Genomic DNA, 18,358 nt, shown 5'->3' on the forward strand with positions numbered 1-18,358 from the left:
TTTTGGAGCAGTAAAACAGTCACAGTAAAAGGATGAGATTTAATTGAATGACGAATAACACAAAAATAAATTTAGTAGATGGCACAAGAGACGTTACCTCTTTAGAGCAGTGCTTATTATAGTATTTATAGAAAAGAGAAAGGTTGGTTGCAAGAGCAGGTCCAACTATGTTTACAATGCATTTTTGCACCTTGTCTAAAAGAGGAAAGGCATCATTAGAAGATTTGTTCCAGATATGGCAACATACAAGGACAGATTTGAGATTTATAGAGATAAAAAATAAAATCTGGAGTAAAAAAGTGGCGAGCATGATAAAAAGATGCAATCTTAGTAGATACTAATTTTACAACGGATTTGATATATGGTTTCCAAAAAAGTTCAAAAACAAGAGTTAATCCTAGAAAAAAAAGGTAGGTAATTAGGCATGAAAGGTTAGGTAAAGATCTTCCAAAACAAAAAACTGTTTTTATGCCCACTTTGGGAAACTCATCTCTAAAAATAAAACTTAATTTAGGAACCCATAGAAGTATTATAGTATTTTTTGTGTAGATGTCTAGTAGTTGTTACCAAGAATATCCATTTTCCATAAAAGTATTTATGAGGGACTCGTAAATATTTTCAACTTTTAATTTCTTTGCCATGAGCATAAATGCTTTTAAATGTTATTTAGAACATCTTTTTGAAATGCCATGAGCATAAATGCTTTTAAATGTTATTTAGAACATCTTTTTGAAATGCCATGAGCATAAATGCTTTTAAATGTTATTTAGAACATCTTTTTGAAATGCCATGAGCATAAATGCTTTTAAATGTTTTGACTTTTACAATTTCGGCATCAATGTTAAATTGTTTATAAGATTATTTTTAAAACAATGCACATGTATTTAAGATACTAAATAGTGAGATGGCTTCTTTTGTCTTTTTTGTGATACCCGTAATAACTAAAGTTCCTGCTTATTGTTATGTTATGTGATTATGACAATACATGAATTGAAACTGTTTGATTGGATCATGACATTAGGAGGTACTTGGCAAGGCTTCCAAAGTATCTTTAAAACATTAATTTCAAACGTGTTTAATAATTTGGAATAATTTCTCCTTTTATTTCTATTAGAATTTGTCTTTTAATTTTTTTCTTATCCCAACCACTTTTTTATTACTAGTATAACCTTTTTCCTAACTAAAAAGTGAAAAATAAACTTTAATTTAAATTTAATAACTCGGTAAACTAAAGATTGACAGGTCTGCACAAAAATCATTTCGAATTATAATTTATAATAATAATTGAATTATAAAATAATCAAAAGATTCTGAAACTTTTTGTGAAACATAGGTTATTGCTATATTTTGAGCAAAATTCAGGAGTTTAAAACTTTTAACTAATTAAAAGCGTTTAAACAAATCATGTGACTAAATATATAGATAAATAAATTTCTGTTAATCAATCATTGACATGATCATTGTTTTAATTTGACCAATTAACAGCTTGTTCAGACAATTAGAAATAAATTTGATAAAAAATAGCGATAAACTGAAGAATTAAAATAAAAACTTGATTATACTTGTGTGGCCAGTAGGCCCATAATATACTATATTTCAATATCCTCATATATGGGATATTTTAATTACAGTGTGTGTGTGTGTGTGTGTGTGTGTGTGTGTGTGTGTGTGTGTGTGTGTGTGTGTGTGTGTGTGTGTGTGTGTACATACAAATTAAATTGTGTGTGTGTATGTATACACACACACACACACTGTAATTAAAAACCAAAACACAATAACTTAAAAAGTAATTTTGGAGTGTTTTTTTGAAATGTAACATTTACAATAATTTTGCACAATTTTGATTAATCTGAGATATAAAATATTTATTAGTTTTGTGAGATGTAACTGAGCCAAAATACAGTAAAACTATCTTTGTAAAGCCTAAAATATTTAATGATTTTTCAAGTTATTGTCTTTTGGCTTTTAAAGGCGGTTTAAACCATATTTATAATATAGAGTTATACATACTTCTAGTAGCTTTTTGATCAAATAGTAGTGTTTTTCGAATTCCACCATGAGATATTGTAACTTCTAAAAGAGCATAAAAGTTATATGCTAATTGTAATTTCTTTTTAAATTTGAAAAAAATAAGGTTTTTTTTATTCAAAATATATTGTTTATCTGGTTGTTTAATTAAAAAAAAACATGGATAACATTTTTCATTTATGGTGCAACCATTTATTCAATTTCAATGACAACTTTCATAAGTTTTTTCTTTTAGATATTCATTTATGTCAGAACATAATATTTATGTTAGTCAGAACATAATATTTATGTTAGTCAGAAAATAATATTTATGTAGTCAAAAAATAATAGTACCTTACTAATACATTTCCCAAACTTTTTACATTAAAGATTTCATGAAATATGGTGAAAGCAGAAAATGTTTTTCAAAAAATTTTAGAATAAAATTTTTCTGTTTGTTAGAACAAGTTTGTATTATGATGGTTTTAAATAAGTTAAATTTTAGTTCAAAACTTTTGAAACGAAATATAAAAGTTGCATCCAGAGGGGTTAAAAATTTCCTCCTCAGAAGAGTTTTGATTTAGCCTATAATTAATTGAAGTATGAATAATGAACAACATTAGAACATAACCTGTTGACCCAAGAGCAGAAAATGTGTTTCTCAGTTTTGAGTGCATTTCATCCTTTTCTTCATTATCAGGTACTTTCCAAATACAAATTCTAAAAAAAAGTTTAGTTTTGGAAATTTAAAAAAAATAATTACACTTTTTTATTATTTCTTTTTTATTATTTCTTTTTTAAGTAAAATCTCACTTTAAAACAATTTTCTAAGCAATACTTTAAAATGATTTTCTTTATGTTAATAGATTTTAATGTAAATAGATTTTAATGTAAAATAGATTTTATAAATAGATTTTAATGTAAAATAAAATGAAGGTGTGAAAAACTGGTGAAAGTTTAAACATAGTCTGGGCAATTAGCCAATAATATTGAAAGTATTGACCACTAGCTATTTTATTAGAGAACTTGCTAGTTCAATCTTAGAATCCATTTCAAAAACAAAAATACTTTATATTAAATAAAATGATAAAAAAATTTTTTTCATCTTATTCTGAAAATATAAAATGTACTCTCTAAAAAATATTCTAGTGATAGTGGAAAAATGTTATAAATTTATAAATTTGATTACTAACTTGACTTTTGTAATATATATATATTATATATAAATATTTTATATATATATATTATATATAAATATTTTATATATATATATATGTTTATATATATATATATATATATATATATATATATATATATATATATATATATATATATATATATATATATATATATATATATATATATATGTTTATATATGTGTGTGTGTTTGTATGTGTGTTTAACTCAAGCTGGTAATAAAATATATAAATTTATTTTTATTACCAAAAGCAATCATTTATGATTCCACAAGCAGTTAATTCCAGTTACTTTTAAAGAGCAACATTGTTTGTTACTGTATTATTTGGTGGTTGATATCTTGTCACTTAACCCCAGACGCAAAACACAGGTATGAATGTTTAATAAAAAAAATTATTTAGTCAAAACCTAAAAAGTTGAAAATATATTTATACCTATCAATTACGAAAATTTTAAAATTATTTTTCTCCTCTTTTATATTTATATAAAATTAGTTAAAATGCTCACAAGAACTTAATATGATGTAGGAAATTTATATGTGCCAACAAAATAAAAGTTCTAAATAATTTAAAAAAATATTACTTTATAAAATACTAAACTTTACGTAACTGAATTTATGTAATTTTGTTCTCTGTTTAAAACATAAAAAAAAAGTTTCAATTCTTCTTGCTTGATAAACTAGTAATATCTTACCCTCCATGTGAACCTTGTATTAGTAACTTATAAAAAGGCATGCGTCGTCCATAAGAAAAAGTTGTAGGGAAACGAAATGCATCCTATTAGATACAAAAAAGTATACAACTAGATAAAATACAACTAAATAAAACTAAAATAAAAATAAATTAAACTAATAAGCCGACACATGTTACTTCTATTTCTATTTTTAAGTATTTATAATACTTTTACAAATTTTTAAAACTGCAAAGCAATAATTGATACTATTATTATTTAAATAACTTAATTATATTTATATTACCTTTTATTACCTCAATATTTTTATTAACTCGATATTTATGTATAAACTAAATAAACTGCATAATGTATAAAAATGTATAAAGTACTTTTAATATTTAAATTTTTATTTTTATACAATATGAAAAAATAAAAAAAAGATTGATTCTAAACCTCTTAACCTTAAACCAATAGCACCACGTCTGTATATGCTTCGCAAAAAATTGCTGTGATTAGAGCCTGGGAACAACTAAAACCCTATTACTTGCGCACCTTAACCCCAAATTTGAGGGCAATAATTTACTGAATTTATATTATTATTATTCTGAACTAAATTTATATTCATCAATAGATTTTAAATGATATTTAAGTTTTCAAGAGTTATGACCATGTAAAGCTTCTAAACCCATCAAAATGAGCGGGTTCAAAACACTTTAGACCAGATCAACTACATTGTGCATGATTAGTGTTTTTAATTATTATGCATATATAAGCATTAAAACAACATTAGCAATCTCAATTGTTAATGTTGTTTTGACCCTTTTATATGAAATCAATCAAAACAATCTTTAATATATTTTTTAGTTTAAATGTAAAATTGTACCCTCATCATGACAAAAGTTATGCATAAAATGCAAATTGTTTAAAAAAAGCTTGATTTACTGATAAATTTAATTGGCTGTAATAGATATACAGTGGGGTGCAAAAAAAAGCCACACTAACATTTTTTCTTGATTTTAAGTATATAATGTATAAGGAAGCAAAACTAAAAAAATTGGATGTGGTAGAGAAAAATCTTGTACAGAAAAGGTGTGTTTGTATATACACTAATATTTATTTAAATAAAATCTTTAAAAAACAGATTAATACAAACACATTTAATATTTTAGAAAGCAACTAGCAGATATAGAAACTGGACTATTTATTGAAGCTGCTGACCAAGGAGAGTCTCACAAAAGCATTGGAAAATGTTTCAAACGACAAAACTCAACTAGTTGTAGATTGGTGAAGAAATATAAGCACACTGGTACAGCTGAAAGGTCTGTTGGATCTGGTAGAAAGCCTAAAACATCAAAAAAAGAAGATCACTATATTCTTAATGCTGTCAAAAAAGATTTTAAAATCGCATGTTCTGAGATAAAACTAGAATTGAACCTTACTAATATCTCAAAATGGACAATATCTCGTCGAATAAAAGCATCAGGGGAGTTTTTTGCTGGAAAGCAAATAAAAAAACCTTTTGTTAGTGAAATCAATAGCAAAAAAAGATTAAAGTGGTGCATTTAGCACAAAAATTGGGCATGTGAGCAATGGGCTAAAGTTATTTGGAGCGATGAGTCTCTTGTGTTGTTCCATAATAGTCAATCTCACTGCTGGAAATTAATTGGGGAAAAGTTTAACCCCCAAACATGCAAGGCAACCATTAAACATGACAAAAAGATTAATGTTTGGGGTTGTTTTAGTGCACACAAAGTTGGAAAGCTTTACCAGGTGGAGGGTACCATGGACCAGCATTTGTAACACAAAATCTTAGTTTATCAACTTGTACCAAGTATAGAAGAACTTTTCCCTATTAATGACTACATCTTTCAACAAGATAACGATCCCAAACATACAGCATGGTTGAATAAAAGATATCTGGAATTGAAATTGATACCAGTTATGTCTTGGCCAGCACAGACTCCTGATTTAAATCCAATAGAAAATCTTTGGTCTATATTGAATAGAAAATTGCAAGATCGTCGGGCAATAAATGAAGATGAACTGTTCCAAATTCTTCTTGCTGGTTGGAATGCTTTACCAAATGACTTATTTAAAGACTTGTAGATAGTATGCCTTCTAGATGCACAGAAGTCATAAGAAACAAAGGATGGCCAATTAAGTACTAATATAGCTAAAACTTGAAAAATACTTTACAAATCCTAATTTCTTTTCATTACATGTAATGTACAATAATATTAAACACATTTCTTTAAAAATTGTCCTGAATTACTTTTATTATATGAGTTTAAGACATTTTTTAATATTTTTTTTATCAAAAACTTGAGTGTGGCTTTTTTTTTTGCACCCCACTGTATATAATAGTAAACATGTGTTACATTGGTTTTTCTCTATGATAACAAACCATGGATCTTCAAGACTCTGCTAATGAGTTTTTGCTTCAGCCTCTTTGATAGAAGACTTTGCAACTCTTTCTGTTATCTCCTGAGAGAGATAACAGGATGAGGGAGGAAGTATTAACAGTACCATGTTGTGCATGGATGTTGTCTCTGTTGGTTCTTTTAGAGTGCATTGTTGCGGCTCATAAAGAGACTGTTGTTACAACTTTGAGTTAATTAGGAATGAGGCAATTGCTTTACTTAATTAGCTGTACAATATATATGTTTGAGCAGTGTTTGGGTGCAATTTAAAAGAAAGAACTGAGCATAATGAACTTTGTGTGTGGTGTGATTCTAAATAATAAGAAATAAAGTAATGATTATAGATGATGATTGGAAATAGTAAGTTCATCTGATAAAGTATGCTAAGGAAGATTAAGATTATTTGAGTATGTAGAGCGAAAAGATGCAGGTGGGATAAGCGAGGTAACTTAAAGGTGGGTATAAAAAGATGCAGGTGGGTATTAGCATAAGTGAATTAACTTAAGTTTTAGGAGGAAAAGGAAAAGTTAAATTTATAGAGAGATGTTACAGATGGTACAAAATTGCTTCAGATGAAGAAAGAAGATTGTGCATATTAAAGAAATGTTTTTTTTTCAATTTTTTTATTCTGATTGTCTCCCAACAAGGCTGCAAGCAACCACTATTTAGTTGGGAGTTATATATATACAGGCCTATTAGGTTAGGAGTTACTAGAAAACAAAAAACTAGAGTCAAAGAGCAAGAAAACGGTTGATAGTAGACTTAAAAGGTTTTAGGCTGTATGACTTAGGAAAACATAAAGATGAGAGAGTGTTCCAAAGAGTCGAAGTGCAGGAAAAAAACTAGACAAATAAAAATTTTTAGAGCACACAGGGACAGAAATATTCAATGCATACAAGCACAAAAACAAGGACGCTGAAACCAAAATGGTGAATGAGTTCAAGATATCAATATATACTTATTTATTTTGTATTTTATTTTTTTCTTCCGTGGTATTGAGAGCTCAGTCATTAAAAACATTTGCCTTTTTTCTAATATTTCAAAATACTTAATATGAAAATATGAATGCGTAAATTATAAAACTATTTATTGTACAATTAAAAATTTATTAGTAGTAAAAACAGTAAAAAAATTGATAAAAAAATTAACCTGATTAAAAAATGTATCAAACTGACATATCATAACTGGAGGATAAAAAGACCTATCACCATTTGCATCAATTTGATCACTTAAAAGATACCTAAACATATATATATATATTTAAAAATATTTTAATGAAACTGATAACAAGTAGCAATTTAAATGATATAGCAAAATTTTTGAACCAAACATATCAGATAACAACCTTAAAATTCTGACCAATCAATTTTAATGAATGGGTTCTTTGCTTTTGTACTTTAAATCTTAATGTACTTTAACTTGTGTAATCTTTTTTTTATTTTAAATCTTTGGCATATAAATTTACCAAACGATCACACCCAAGCAGTGAACACCTCAGGGAAAAACGAAGTACATTAGAATAGAGGAGAATTATTTTTTTAAACAAAGCATATTTTGACAGTTAAAATAAAAAGTTAAAATAAAAAAGATAAAAATAAAGATTAATAGAAGATTTTTCTGAAAAATACGATGACAAAAATTAGACCATTGCACCCAAACAATACTTAAAACAAGAAAAAACTTTTTTATAAACACATAAAATGAAAAAAGATATACAACAAATATATCACAAAACAAAAACTTACAAATTAAAATATTGACTGCAATAAAAAAAAAAAAAAAATGCATATAACAAAGTAAGGCCCAAGAATGAAAAAAAAAACACTAATGTGTAAACATAATTTTTGTAGCGGTTAAATAATAAACATTTCCTCAGAGCCACATCAATTATTCAATGAGCCACATCAATTATTCAATGAGCCACATCAATTATTCAATGAGCCATATCAATTATTCAATTAGCCACATCACCTATTCTATACTGCAGTAAAAAAGGACTCACTACAAATAGCCAAAATAACTTCTGTTAGTCTTTTTGCACTAAAGGCTTAATTAATTGTAATTGTTTTTTTCTCAACAAACCTCAATTATAATTTAATGACTCAATACAATCTATATAAAACAATCATCTATACATAAACTAACATAGTAAATCAAAAGATGCCTTTTTGATTATTATCAAAAAATGTTACCTTGACGGAAGTTTATACATAAACGCATTGCCCAACTAAAGAAAAAATACTTTAATTAGTTTAAAATTTCTAATAACTAAATCATAATACAATTCTTACAACTTTCTGTTTACCGTTTAATGTTTAGCATTTAACTTTTACCATTTAATGTTTATTGTCATCTATATATAGTAGTAAACATGTGTTTTTCTCTATGATAACAAACCATGGATCAAGACTCTGCTAATGAGTTTTTGCTTAGTGCAAGTACAAAATAGTGTTGCAACCAAAGTTTAACGATTTTAAAACAAGTTTTTTTCTTAGTTGAGTTGTTGACAATTTTATAATTATATTAACAATAATAAATTTATTGTAAGAATTCAAGATAAATTCCTCACATATAAATGAATGTATATTTTGATTATCGTTTATTGTTTTTCTGTTAAGCCGATAATAATAATAATAATAATAATAATAATAATAATAATAATAGTATTAATAATAATAATAATAATAACAATAATGGTGATGGTGATGATGAAGAGGATAAAATAGATAATGATATTTTAGGGGTTAAATTACATTTTGAATTCATTACATTCTTTTATATAAATACTACAATTATTTCAAATTTAATATTTAAAGTTGAGATATTTAAAGTTTAATTTTTAAGCAAGATAGCCAATAGATTTAAAAGCCAATAGAAGCACTAATATCATCACCAACATCATTTACTCAATTTATCTATTATACAACTTTTAGTAACTAATTTTATTCTTTTCTAAGAATATATTCAAGACTTTGTTATTTTAATAGCCGTTTTATTAATTATTCTTTAGATGAACGTGAATGTAAGTGGATCAGTTAGTACTTTTGTTATTAGCTGTTTATTAGAATTTGATTTATTTGCAATGTATTTGGACTTACTAGAAGCTTTTTAGTTTCTTCATTACTTTAGGAGCATTAGACCTAAGATTGTAAGTTCAAATGTTAATTTTAGTAGTAGCATAGTTATTAGTCCGATATATCAATTCAGCTTAATGTTAAACTGATTAGAATTTACAAACTTACTGAATTTACAAACTTAATTACAAAATTTATAAAGTCAGCATTATTTATGTTAATGTTGCTTAACAATATGGTTTTTAATAACATTTTTTTCTTATTATAGTTGAGTTTATTAACAGTATGCGTTAGAAAAACATAATTTTAAAATAATTTTATCTAAAATCAGTAATGTATTTTTTACATATTTAAAGAATATTTGGAAATATTTAACCATGGGTTTTCATATTTCTTTTTTAGCTATTACATTTTACGAAAAAAAAGTTTGACCAAATTATTAAACAGTTCACAAGATATTAAGATATTGCAATTTTAAAAATGGTTTAGAATGCTTTTTCGAGGTAGATTTTAAAAATGACCTAGTTTAGAATGCTTTTTGATGCAGATTTCAAAAAATATATTTGGAATATGAATAATAATAACTCTTTTTCAAGAAGTTATTAAGAAAAAAACATTCTGATAAAGTCACACACTTAAGATAAACCTCTTCAGCACTTTTGATTTTTCTTTTACAACTTGAACATATTTTTCCTCCTGGAATTCAGTTGGTCCAGAGTAACAGTTGTTAGATTTCTTTCCATAATCTCTGAATGAACTGTTAGAGAGTCACTGCATGATGGTATGTTGAATAGTATTTAAGAAATTGTAAACTATGGTGAATACAAACTCTTTGCAGATAAATATTTTTTATTTTAGTAATTAAAGACAATAGATATAGTCTACATTTAACATTTACGAAGTTTCAGACTCACTGTAGTTTGTATTTTTATGATTATTTTAATGTTTTAATGTAGTTTGTATTTTTAATGTAGTTTGTATTTGTTTTGTAATTTTTATGTTTTGTATTTTTAATGTAGTTTGTATTGTTTAATGTAGTTTGTATTTTTATGATTATTTTAATAAACTTTAACTTAATGCCAACTTCTACTATATGACTTTATATATAAGATGCAACAAACAATATGCTGAAAAAAGAGTGATTGAACAATAACAATAAGTGATTGAATAATAATAATAATTCAAATGCTGATGAGATAGAGCGCCAGGCAATATCTATGACAGCCAACACAATAGTTGTCTAAAAATTTAGCTGCAACCTGTTTTTCTTATTCAATATTATCTGCAAGTCAATCAGCTTAAGCCTGGATTTAAACTCTTTGACTGATGTAGACTCCACTACTGATTCTGGTAAATTATTCCATCCAAAGACAACCCTGTTTGTAAAGAAGTGTTGTCTACTTAAACAATTTTTAACAAACTCTGATTTAACATGATGCTTATAACCTCTAATATTGGATGCTGGACCTGGCGTATTGATTGAATGCATTTGTATCTGGACTTTCTTCATATCAATAGATTTAAAACCTTTATATAATTTATATATGCGGTAGTGGTGTAGTGGTAGAGCGCTCGCTTCATAAGCGAAAGGTTCCCAGTTTGATTCCCACCATGTCCCTGGTAGTACCGCGCTCAACTTGTTTCTCCGCACAGCGGCCTTGTTCGACAAGGTTCGTGTTTCGGAGTTATAGAGTTGAGAGAGGGTGATAACCACAAGTAGCCTCCTCATCTGTAGTGGCCTTCTCGGCTTTGGGGAGGTGAATTATTAAAAAAAAAAAATATTGCTATATAAGGTCACCTCATAGTCTTTGAACTTCTAAAGTTGTTAAATCTAATATTTTTAGTCTTTGATTATATCTCAGATGTCTTAATTATGGTATTAATTTAGTTGCTCTTCTTTGAACTTTTTCAAGTTCTTTGATATCTTTTTTATAATAGAGATTCCAAGCTTGAATTGCAAACTCCAAATGAGGTCTAACGTACGTGCAATAAAGCATTTTCATGAGGTATTTATCTTTATACCTAAAAGTACTATTTAATATTGCAAGCATATTGTGTGTTTTACTGGCAGCATTCCTTACTTGTCATTCCCATTTTAAATCCTTGGATATATAAATACCTAAATCTTTTTTGAGAGTAGATCTTTCAATTTCATTTAGTTCACCATCATTTTTCATGAAATAAAAATATCTTTTATTACTTGCACCAAAATGCATTATTTTACATTTCTTAAAATTCAAAGCCAGTTTCCATTCAACAGACCATTCATCAAGTTTTTTTATGTCATCTTGAAATGATTTTGAATCAATCTCGATATAAATAGGAGCAATTATTTTATTGACATTGGCATACAAACAACATTTATTAAGAAGCCTGCTTGGTAAATCATTTATGAATATCAAGAAAAGGAGTGGGTCAAGTACAGAACCCTGTGGTACTCCACTTAACACAACAACCCAATTTGTCTTGCATTTTCCTATCACTGCTCGTTGTTTCCTACTCGATAAGAATGATTCAATCCATTTAGGAGGCATACCAACAATACCGGAAGCATAAACCTTAGCACATAATTTTATGTGTGATACTCTGTCGAATGCTTTTCGAAAGTTGGTATACAAAACATCAATTGGAATACCATTTAATAATGCGCTTGTTAAGGTATCAAGAAAATCTAGTAAATTCGTTGTGCAGTGTCCTTTGTGTTGTGTCTGTGTGTGTCCTTTGCTAATAGTAAAGATCTCAGAGTGTGCTGCATGCCTTCAAAATGTATCTCTGGTACATACAGTCAGGTACCAGAAACGCAGTTTAAAGGCATGCCTTCAAAATGTATCTCTGGTACATACAGCCAGGTACCAGAGGCACAGTTTAAAGCAGCACAATCTAAAAAACTTCTGTAATTTGAAATAAAATAAATAACTATTAACCATTACATAACACTATAGATAATTTAAAAAAATAAAAGAATAAATAAATTAAAAAAAGTTTTTTTTTAATTATATATCAATTTTATTCTTTTTAAATAAAATTGATATATTTTTTGTATATAGAAATTTTTGGAAAGTTTTTAACACTGTTATTATGAATAGCAAGTCTAACATTCAAGTCATACATAGGTCTGATCATATTCATCTCTCAAGGATAAAGCAAACCTATTTACTCATTTGCATTTCTTTATATTATATTTTTTGTGTTTGTATATCATTTTGTCTATTTATTTATGAAAAAATCTCTTAAGACAATAAAATAGTAAAAAGTACATTAACTCTTAAAAACATGTTTCTATTCTTAATTTTATTAAGATCAAAACTCAAGACTTAATTCGCATGCTTAAACATATTTAAAAAGTTAAAACAAATCATGCGACTTAATATATAGTAAAAAGACAATACAAACCACATGAAATATATGAAAAAAATTAACTTAAACTAAACCTGTAAAATCAAAAACAAAAAACTTTTAATATTCACCTCACAATGCTCAGGTGGCCATAATAATCAAGAAAAACACTTTTTTTTTTTTTTGATTAATAATTTTTTTTTTAATGGTTGTTTAATCCTTTCTCAACTTTACAACTAAGTTGCGCAAAAAAACAAGTTGAGAGGGATACATATCAGTGGATGTAGTAGATTCTCTCTTTTATGAAGCAAGGCCTCTACTACTACACCACTACCAAATGTAGTTAAATATGAAATTAAAAAATATATATATACTTCATTTAAGGGCAGAACACACCAGCACTCTTGTAATTAAGGAATGTGTAAATGAGTTATATATGTATGGTATATTAATAAAATTAATGTTGCTACATTAATATAATTATTCAAACCAAAAATGTCTTCAATATGGAAGTTAAAACCATTTATGAAATTGATCTGATAAACCAAAACATACTTAAACAGCCTATCAAATTGTTGAAATATTTATTGTTAAAGTATAAAAACCTTATTCCATAGAAGCACTCTATCTGATGCCACAAAATCTCCATTTACAAGTGGAATCTTCTTCGGAGCAGGAAGAGCAGCAAGGAAATTAAAATCACAAGCATCATATACCTAAAATTTCCAGTAGATATAGATATATGTAATTATAGCTTATTTTTAATATAAATCTTTATCATTGTAAATCTATATTTAATGTTTCTCAGTTATTTTGTAGTTATTTAAGTAGTTTTGGAGTTTGTTGTGATTGTTTTATAATGATGACACAGTGATTATTTTATAATGATGGCTTGATAATAAAAATAATAATGATGATGATGATTATGATGATGATGATGATGATGATGATGATGATGATGATGATGATGATGATGATGATGATGATGATGATGATGATGATGATCAATCTAACAAGAGTAACATTATATTTTTAACCTGCCAAGTTTTTGCACTGATAACAAGTAAAATTCTCTGTGTAAAAGGATTTGCACATATTGCCTTTGCTTTAACACAGTCAATGGATTTTGATTCATCTTCGTAAACAAACTCTCCCTGAAAAAATCATGTATTGTATTTTTTGACATTCTAATAAACTAAATTAAAAAAAATATATGAACCAAAATAATTCTAAAAAAAAAACAGCTTTTTTTTTAGATTAAATTCAGTTTATTTAACAGTAAAAATAATACACTTTATCATAAGCGAAGGTACAGAGAAGTAACATTGACATTTTTTTTAGCTGTGAAAAAAAAAATTAGTGAAATATTTCTACATTTTTACCAATGACATTGCTGCCATAACTGATAAAGAATATAATTAATATTTTTGATAGATCTTCTCTTTTTTTTTTTGATTAATCTTTTTTTTTTACATCTTTGCATCCAACAAGAAGAGAAGAAATAAAGTTTCTACTGGAAGAGAAAAGATAAAGTTTATAGAGCAAGATAACGTTTGACAGACAACTTAAAAGATTGCAAACTAGATAAATCAGGAAAGCAAGATGAAGGCTGCGAATTCCAAAGAGCTGATGTTCAAGGAAAAAAACTAGACAAATAAGAGTTTTTGGAGCACTTAGGAACAGTCACAGAAAAAGGATAAGACTCAATTGAATGGCAAGTAATATGAGAATGAATTTTAGAAGATGGCACAAGAGATGCTAGCTCTTTAGAGCAGTGCCCGTTATAGTATTTGTAGAAAAGAGATAGAGAAGCATCGTTGCGACAATGTGATAATAGTTGGAGGTTGGCTGCAAGAGCAGGTCCAACTATATTTACAATGCGTTTTTGCACCTTGTCTAAAAGAGAAAGGGCATCATTAGAAGATCCGCCCCAGATATGGCAACAGTATTCCATACAAGAATGGATTTGAAATTTATAGAGATAAAGAATAGAATCCGGAGTAAAAAAGTGTCAAGCAAGAGATGCAATCTTAGCAGATGCTAGTTTTGCAATGGATTTGATATACGGTTTCCAAGAAAGATTGGAAGTAAGAATTAATCCTAGGAGATGAAGAGTAGATGATTAATCGAGTACATTACCGTTCATAAATATAGATCTAAATTTTTGCAATAACGATTGGCTAAAAAAAATCTTATCTGAATTAAAGTTCACCAGCCACTGTGACCCCCTTGCGGCAGCAGAAGTGAGATCCTTTTCAAGCTAAAATGCCCCCTCCAAAGAATCAGAGAGTGTTGGCTTCTTATCATGACAAGAATATATGGTAGTATCATCAGCGAACAATGCCACCTTAGATGTGAGAATATAGGTAACATTGACAGTGGTTAAAATTACATTATAAGGAGTGACATCTTTGTATTTAAAAAATATATATAGAGAGAAAACAATTTAAATAAATAACCACTAATTATATATCAGCATAATTACTTATTAGCAACCTGCCATTATATCAATCTGCAAATGTATATTAACATAATTACTTATTAACAACCTGTCATTATATATTAATCTGTCATTATTTGTTACTATAATTACTAATATGTCCTTATTTTATCAATCTGTCATTATATATTACCATAATTACTTATTAGCAACCTGTGTTTATATCAATCTGTCATTATATATTATCATAATTACTTATTAGCAACCTGTGTTTATATCAATCTGTCATTATATATTATCATAATTACTTATTAGCAACCTATAAAGAGGTTCACAAAGAAATCTAAACGGCTAGATTTCTTTGTGACTCTTTTTGGTGTTTGGTTGATTTTTTGAAACAAGACAACAAGAGAACTTTGTACATCTTTAGATTCTGATGTTTGGTTTTTACCAGTATTACCCAGCATCATTTGTGAAATTTCATTTCTGCACCAAGTATAGGTTCTTGAATCTGTTTAGTAAAATTTAATTTATTGGTAAATTTTAAAATAACTTTTTTGGCTTAGGTTTTCTTGGTTAATTTTATTTTATTTAATTGGGCACAAGATAATTGGTCAAGAACTAATTATTCACTCCATCACAATTTTACACACTATTTCCTCATTGGTACTTAAAATGTACCTACCACAATAATCTATGAAAATGTTCTTCAGCGGGGCTGCACAACAAGATTATTAGGACTTCTAAAATATTATTATAATTGCACCTGATGGGTAAACACTGATAGGTAACTTCCACATTCATTTCACTTTTACCCAAAAACCCAAATGTTTATTTAAAAAAGCAACTAAAAAATCATCAAAAATACTTAGCATTTAGAAATAAAATTATTATAGTATAAAAATTATTCTAGAAATAAAATTATTATATTAAAAAAAAAACTATAGAATGGTTTTACATACCTTACAACTAAAGTTTTTCACCAACAATTAAAATAATAAGTTTACTTTATGTTTGCCAAATGTGTTATTATTTATAGGTACAATTATGCAGAAAAAAATAAATATATTTGTTAATTTGAAAGATGGCTGTAGTATCTAGTAAAAAAATTTAAACATTTTCAATCGGTGAGGGGAAAAAATATTCAACCTGTCACATGTCAATGTTACCCACCTATCAATGTTTTTCTGTGTTACCTTAATATTTTACCAGACAATTAAAATTTGCAAAAATAGAAGTACAAATTTGTACGTAGAAATTTTTAGAACTATATTTTACACATCTTTGAGCTTTATCCCTTTTTCTTTGTATGTTTTACGTACCTTATTTTCAAGTGTTGAGTTCATAATCCAAACCTTGATACAACAAGAAACAGTTAAGCCAATAAGAAGTTCTTCTATTAAAATTAAATTTTTAATTTGAAAAAAAGAAATTCAAACAAAAAAGAAAGAATTTAAATTAAAAAAAAAAGAAAAAAGGTTGAATATTTAAATATAGATGATAATAAACATATTATTATAGCAAATATCTATGTTAAAGTAATTTTTTGTAAAAAAAAAGAGAGTTATTCTTGTGTAATTAGATTGGTACACTTAGACATATTTTGCACACTTAAAGTTTAAACATGCTGAAGAACCCAAGCAGAAAAAAAAAAAAAATTAGAAAAACAGTTTTTTTTTGCTGCAATAAAAGTTCTTCATATCTAGATAATACCTGCTTGAACCCAAAACCCCAGTCAATGCAGCCCTCAGAATTAGGGTCAGCATTCTAGAAGATCTAGAAGTGTTTGAGGTTGACAAAAAATCGCCAACCTCATTTCTAGTAAAAACTTTGTATCAAATTTGTTTTGCAGACTTGATGCAAAACAAATTAAGGACTTCATTTTTCCTAATTCCAAGGGCTGTCAATGTATGTGCTAAAGACCTGCAGCTCCCTATTTAAGTATGATGTCATAAAAGTCATCTTATACAAAGCAAAGTATGCAAAGATATTTGCATATATATATATATATATATATATATATATATATATATATATATATATATATATATATATATATATATATATATATATATATATATATATATATATATATACAAACACACACAAAATAGTTGTCTCCTTGACTGTAGTCCCCTCTGGAGCATTAGGGATTAGGGAGCTGTTTAAATATATATATATATATATATATACAACCCGTAGATGTTGTCCAAAAGTTTTTTCCATATTTTGTTGACAAAAAGTAAAAATTAAAATGCAAGACCGGAATTATTTTTTTTATTAATTGATAGACTGCCTGCCCCAACCAAACCCTCAGTCGATCTAGCAACACTCCCTTGCGGGTCAGGCTAAAAGATAGTAGATGTAGCAGCACTCCCTTGCGGGTCAGGCTATTTGTCAGTCGATGTAGCAGCATTCCCTTGCGAGTCAGGCTATTTGTCAGTCGATGTAGCAGCACTCCCTTGCGAGTCAGGCTATAAAATAGTCGATGTAGCAACACTCCGCGCATGATTTACAGTAAAAAAAAATAAAAATAAAAAAAATATTTTATTAAAAAAATTGAAAATAAAAACATTTTATTAAAAAAAATAAAAACATTGTTTATATTGTTAAAAACATTCAGAATGTTTTAAAAACATTCAGAATGTTTTAAAAACATTCAGAATGTTTTTAAAACATTCTGGTCAATTAAATTTGCGTTTTTGTGGTTTTTTTTAAAAAACGATTTATTTGTAATTAAATGAATGGTTTTTACTTTCGTCCAACACGCAAATGTTGGACGAAAGTCAAAAGTAATTAAAAGTGACATATGTGTTGGCGTAAGAATCACTTTTTTCCTTCCGGTCTTCCCAAAGACAACAAACTATAGATCTATGTATATATATATATATATATATATATATATATATATATATATATATATATATATATATATATATATATATATATATATATATATATATATATTAGGGTGTGTCATAAAACAACATTTTTTGAAAATGTCTGATTATACCCCCTAAATGTATTCTATGTAATAAATTAATACTAAATTTAAACAGTTGTTAAATAAAAAATTTTTTAGGGGTTACTGAAGACCTTTAAACATCAGATGGGTCCCTAATATTTTGAAAAAAGAAGTTCTTTAAAAGCATATCATGTTGGGTCTCAAAAGAAGTGAAATTTTATAAAAATTTCAACAACAAAAAAAATGT

General features: G+C 27.1%; 1 protein-coding gene across 1 annotated transcript in view; it reads right to left on the minus strand.

Annotated features, from left to right (window-relative positions):
• LOC100208608 (WD repeat-containing protein 7) overlaps nt 1–18,358 on the minus strand; it is a 104,750-nt gene that overhangs the window by 50,748 nt on the left and 35,644 nt on the right. The window contains exons 6-13 of the mRNA XM_065803291.1: nt 16,469–16,542; nt 13,744–13,860; nt 13,312–13,422; nt 8,489–8,523; nt 7,446–7,536; nt 3,898–3,980; nt 2,639–2,727; nt 2,011–2,073 (exon numbers count right to left, since the gene is read on the minus strand). Coding sequence (XP_065659363.1) covers nt 2,011–2,073; nt 2,639–2,727; nt 3,898–3,980; nt 7,446–7,536; nt 8,489–8,523; nt 13,312–13,422; nt 13,744–13,860; nt 16,469–16,542 — 663 coding nt within the window. The remainder of the gene's footprint in view (nt 1–2,010; nt 2,074–2,638; nt 2,728–3,897; nt 3,981–7,445; nt 7,537–8,488; nt 8,524–13,311; nt 13,423–13,743; nt 13,861–16,468; nt 16,543–18,358) is intronic.

Source organism: Hydra vulgaris, chromosome 08, assembly GCF_038396675.1.
Source record: "Hydra vulgaris chromosome 08, alternate assembly HydraT2T_AEP".
NCBI classification, from domain to species: Eukaryota; Metazoa; Cnidaria; class Hydrozoa; order Anthoathecata; family Hydridae; genus Hydra; species Hydra vulgaris.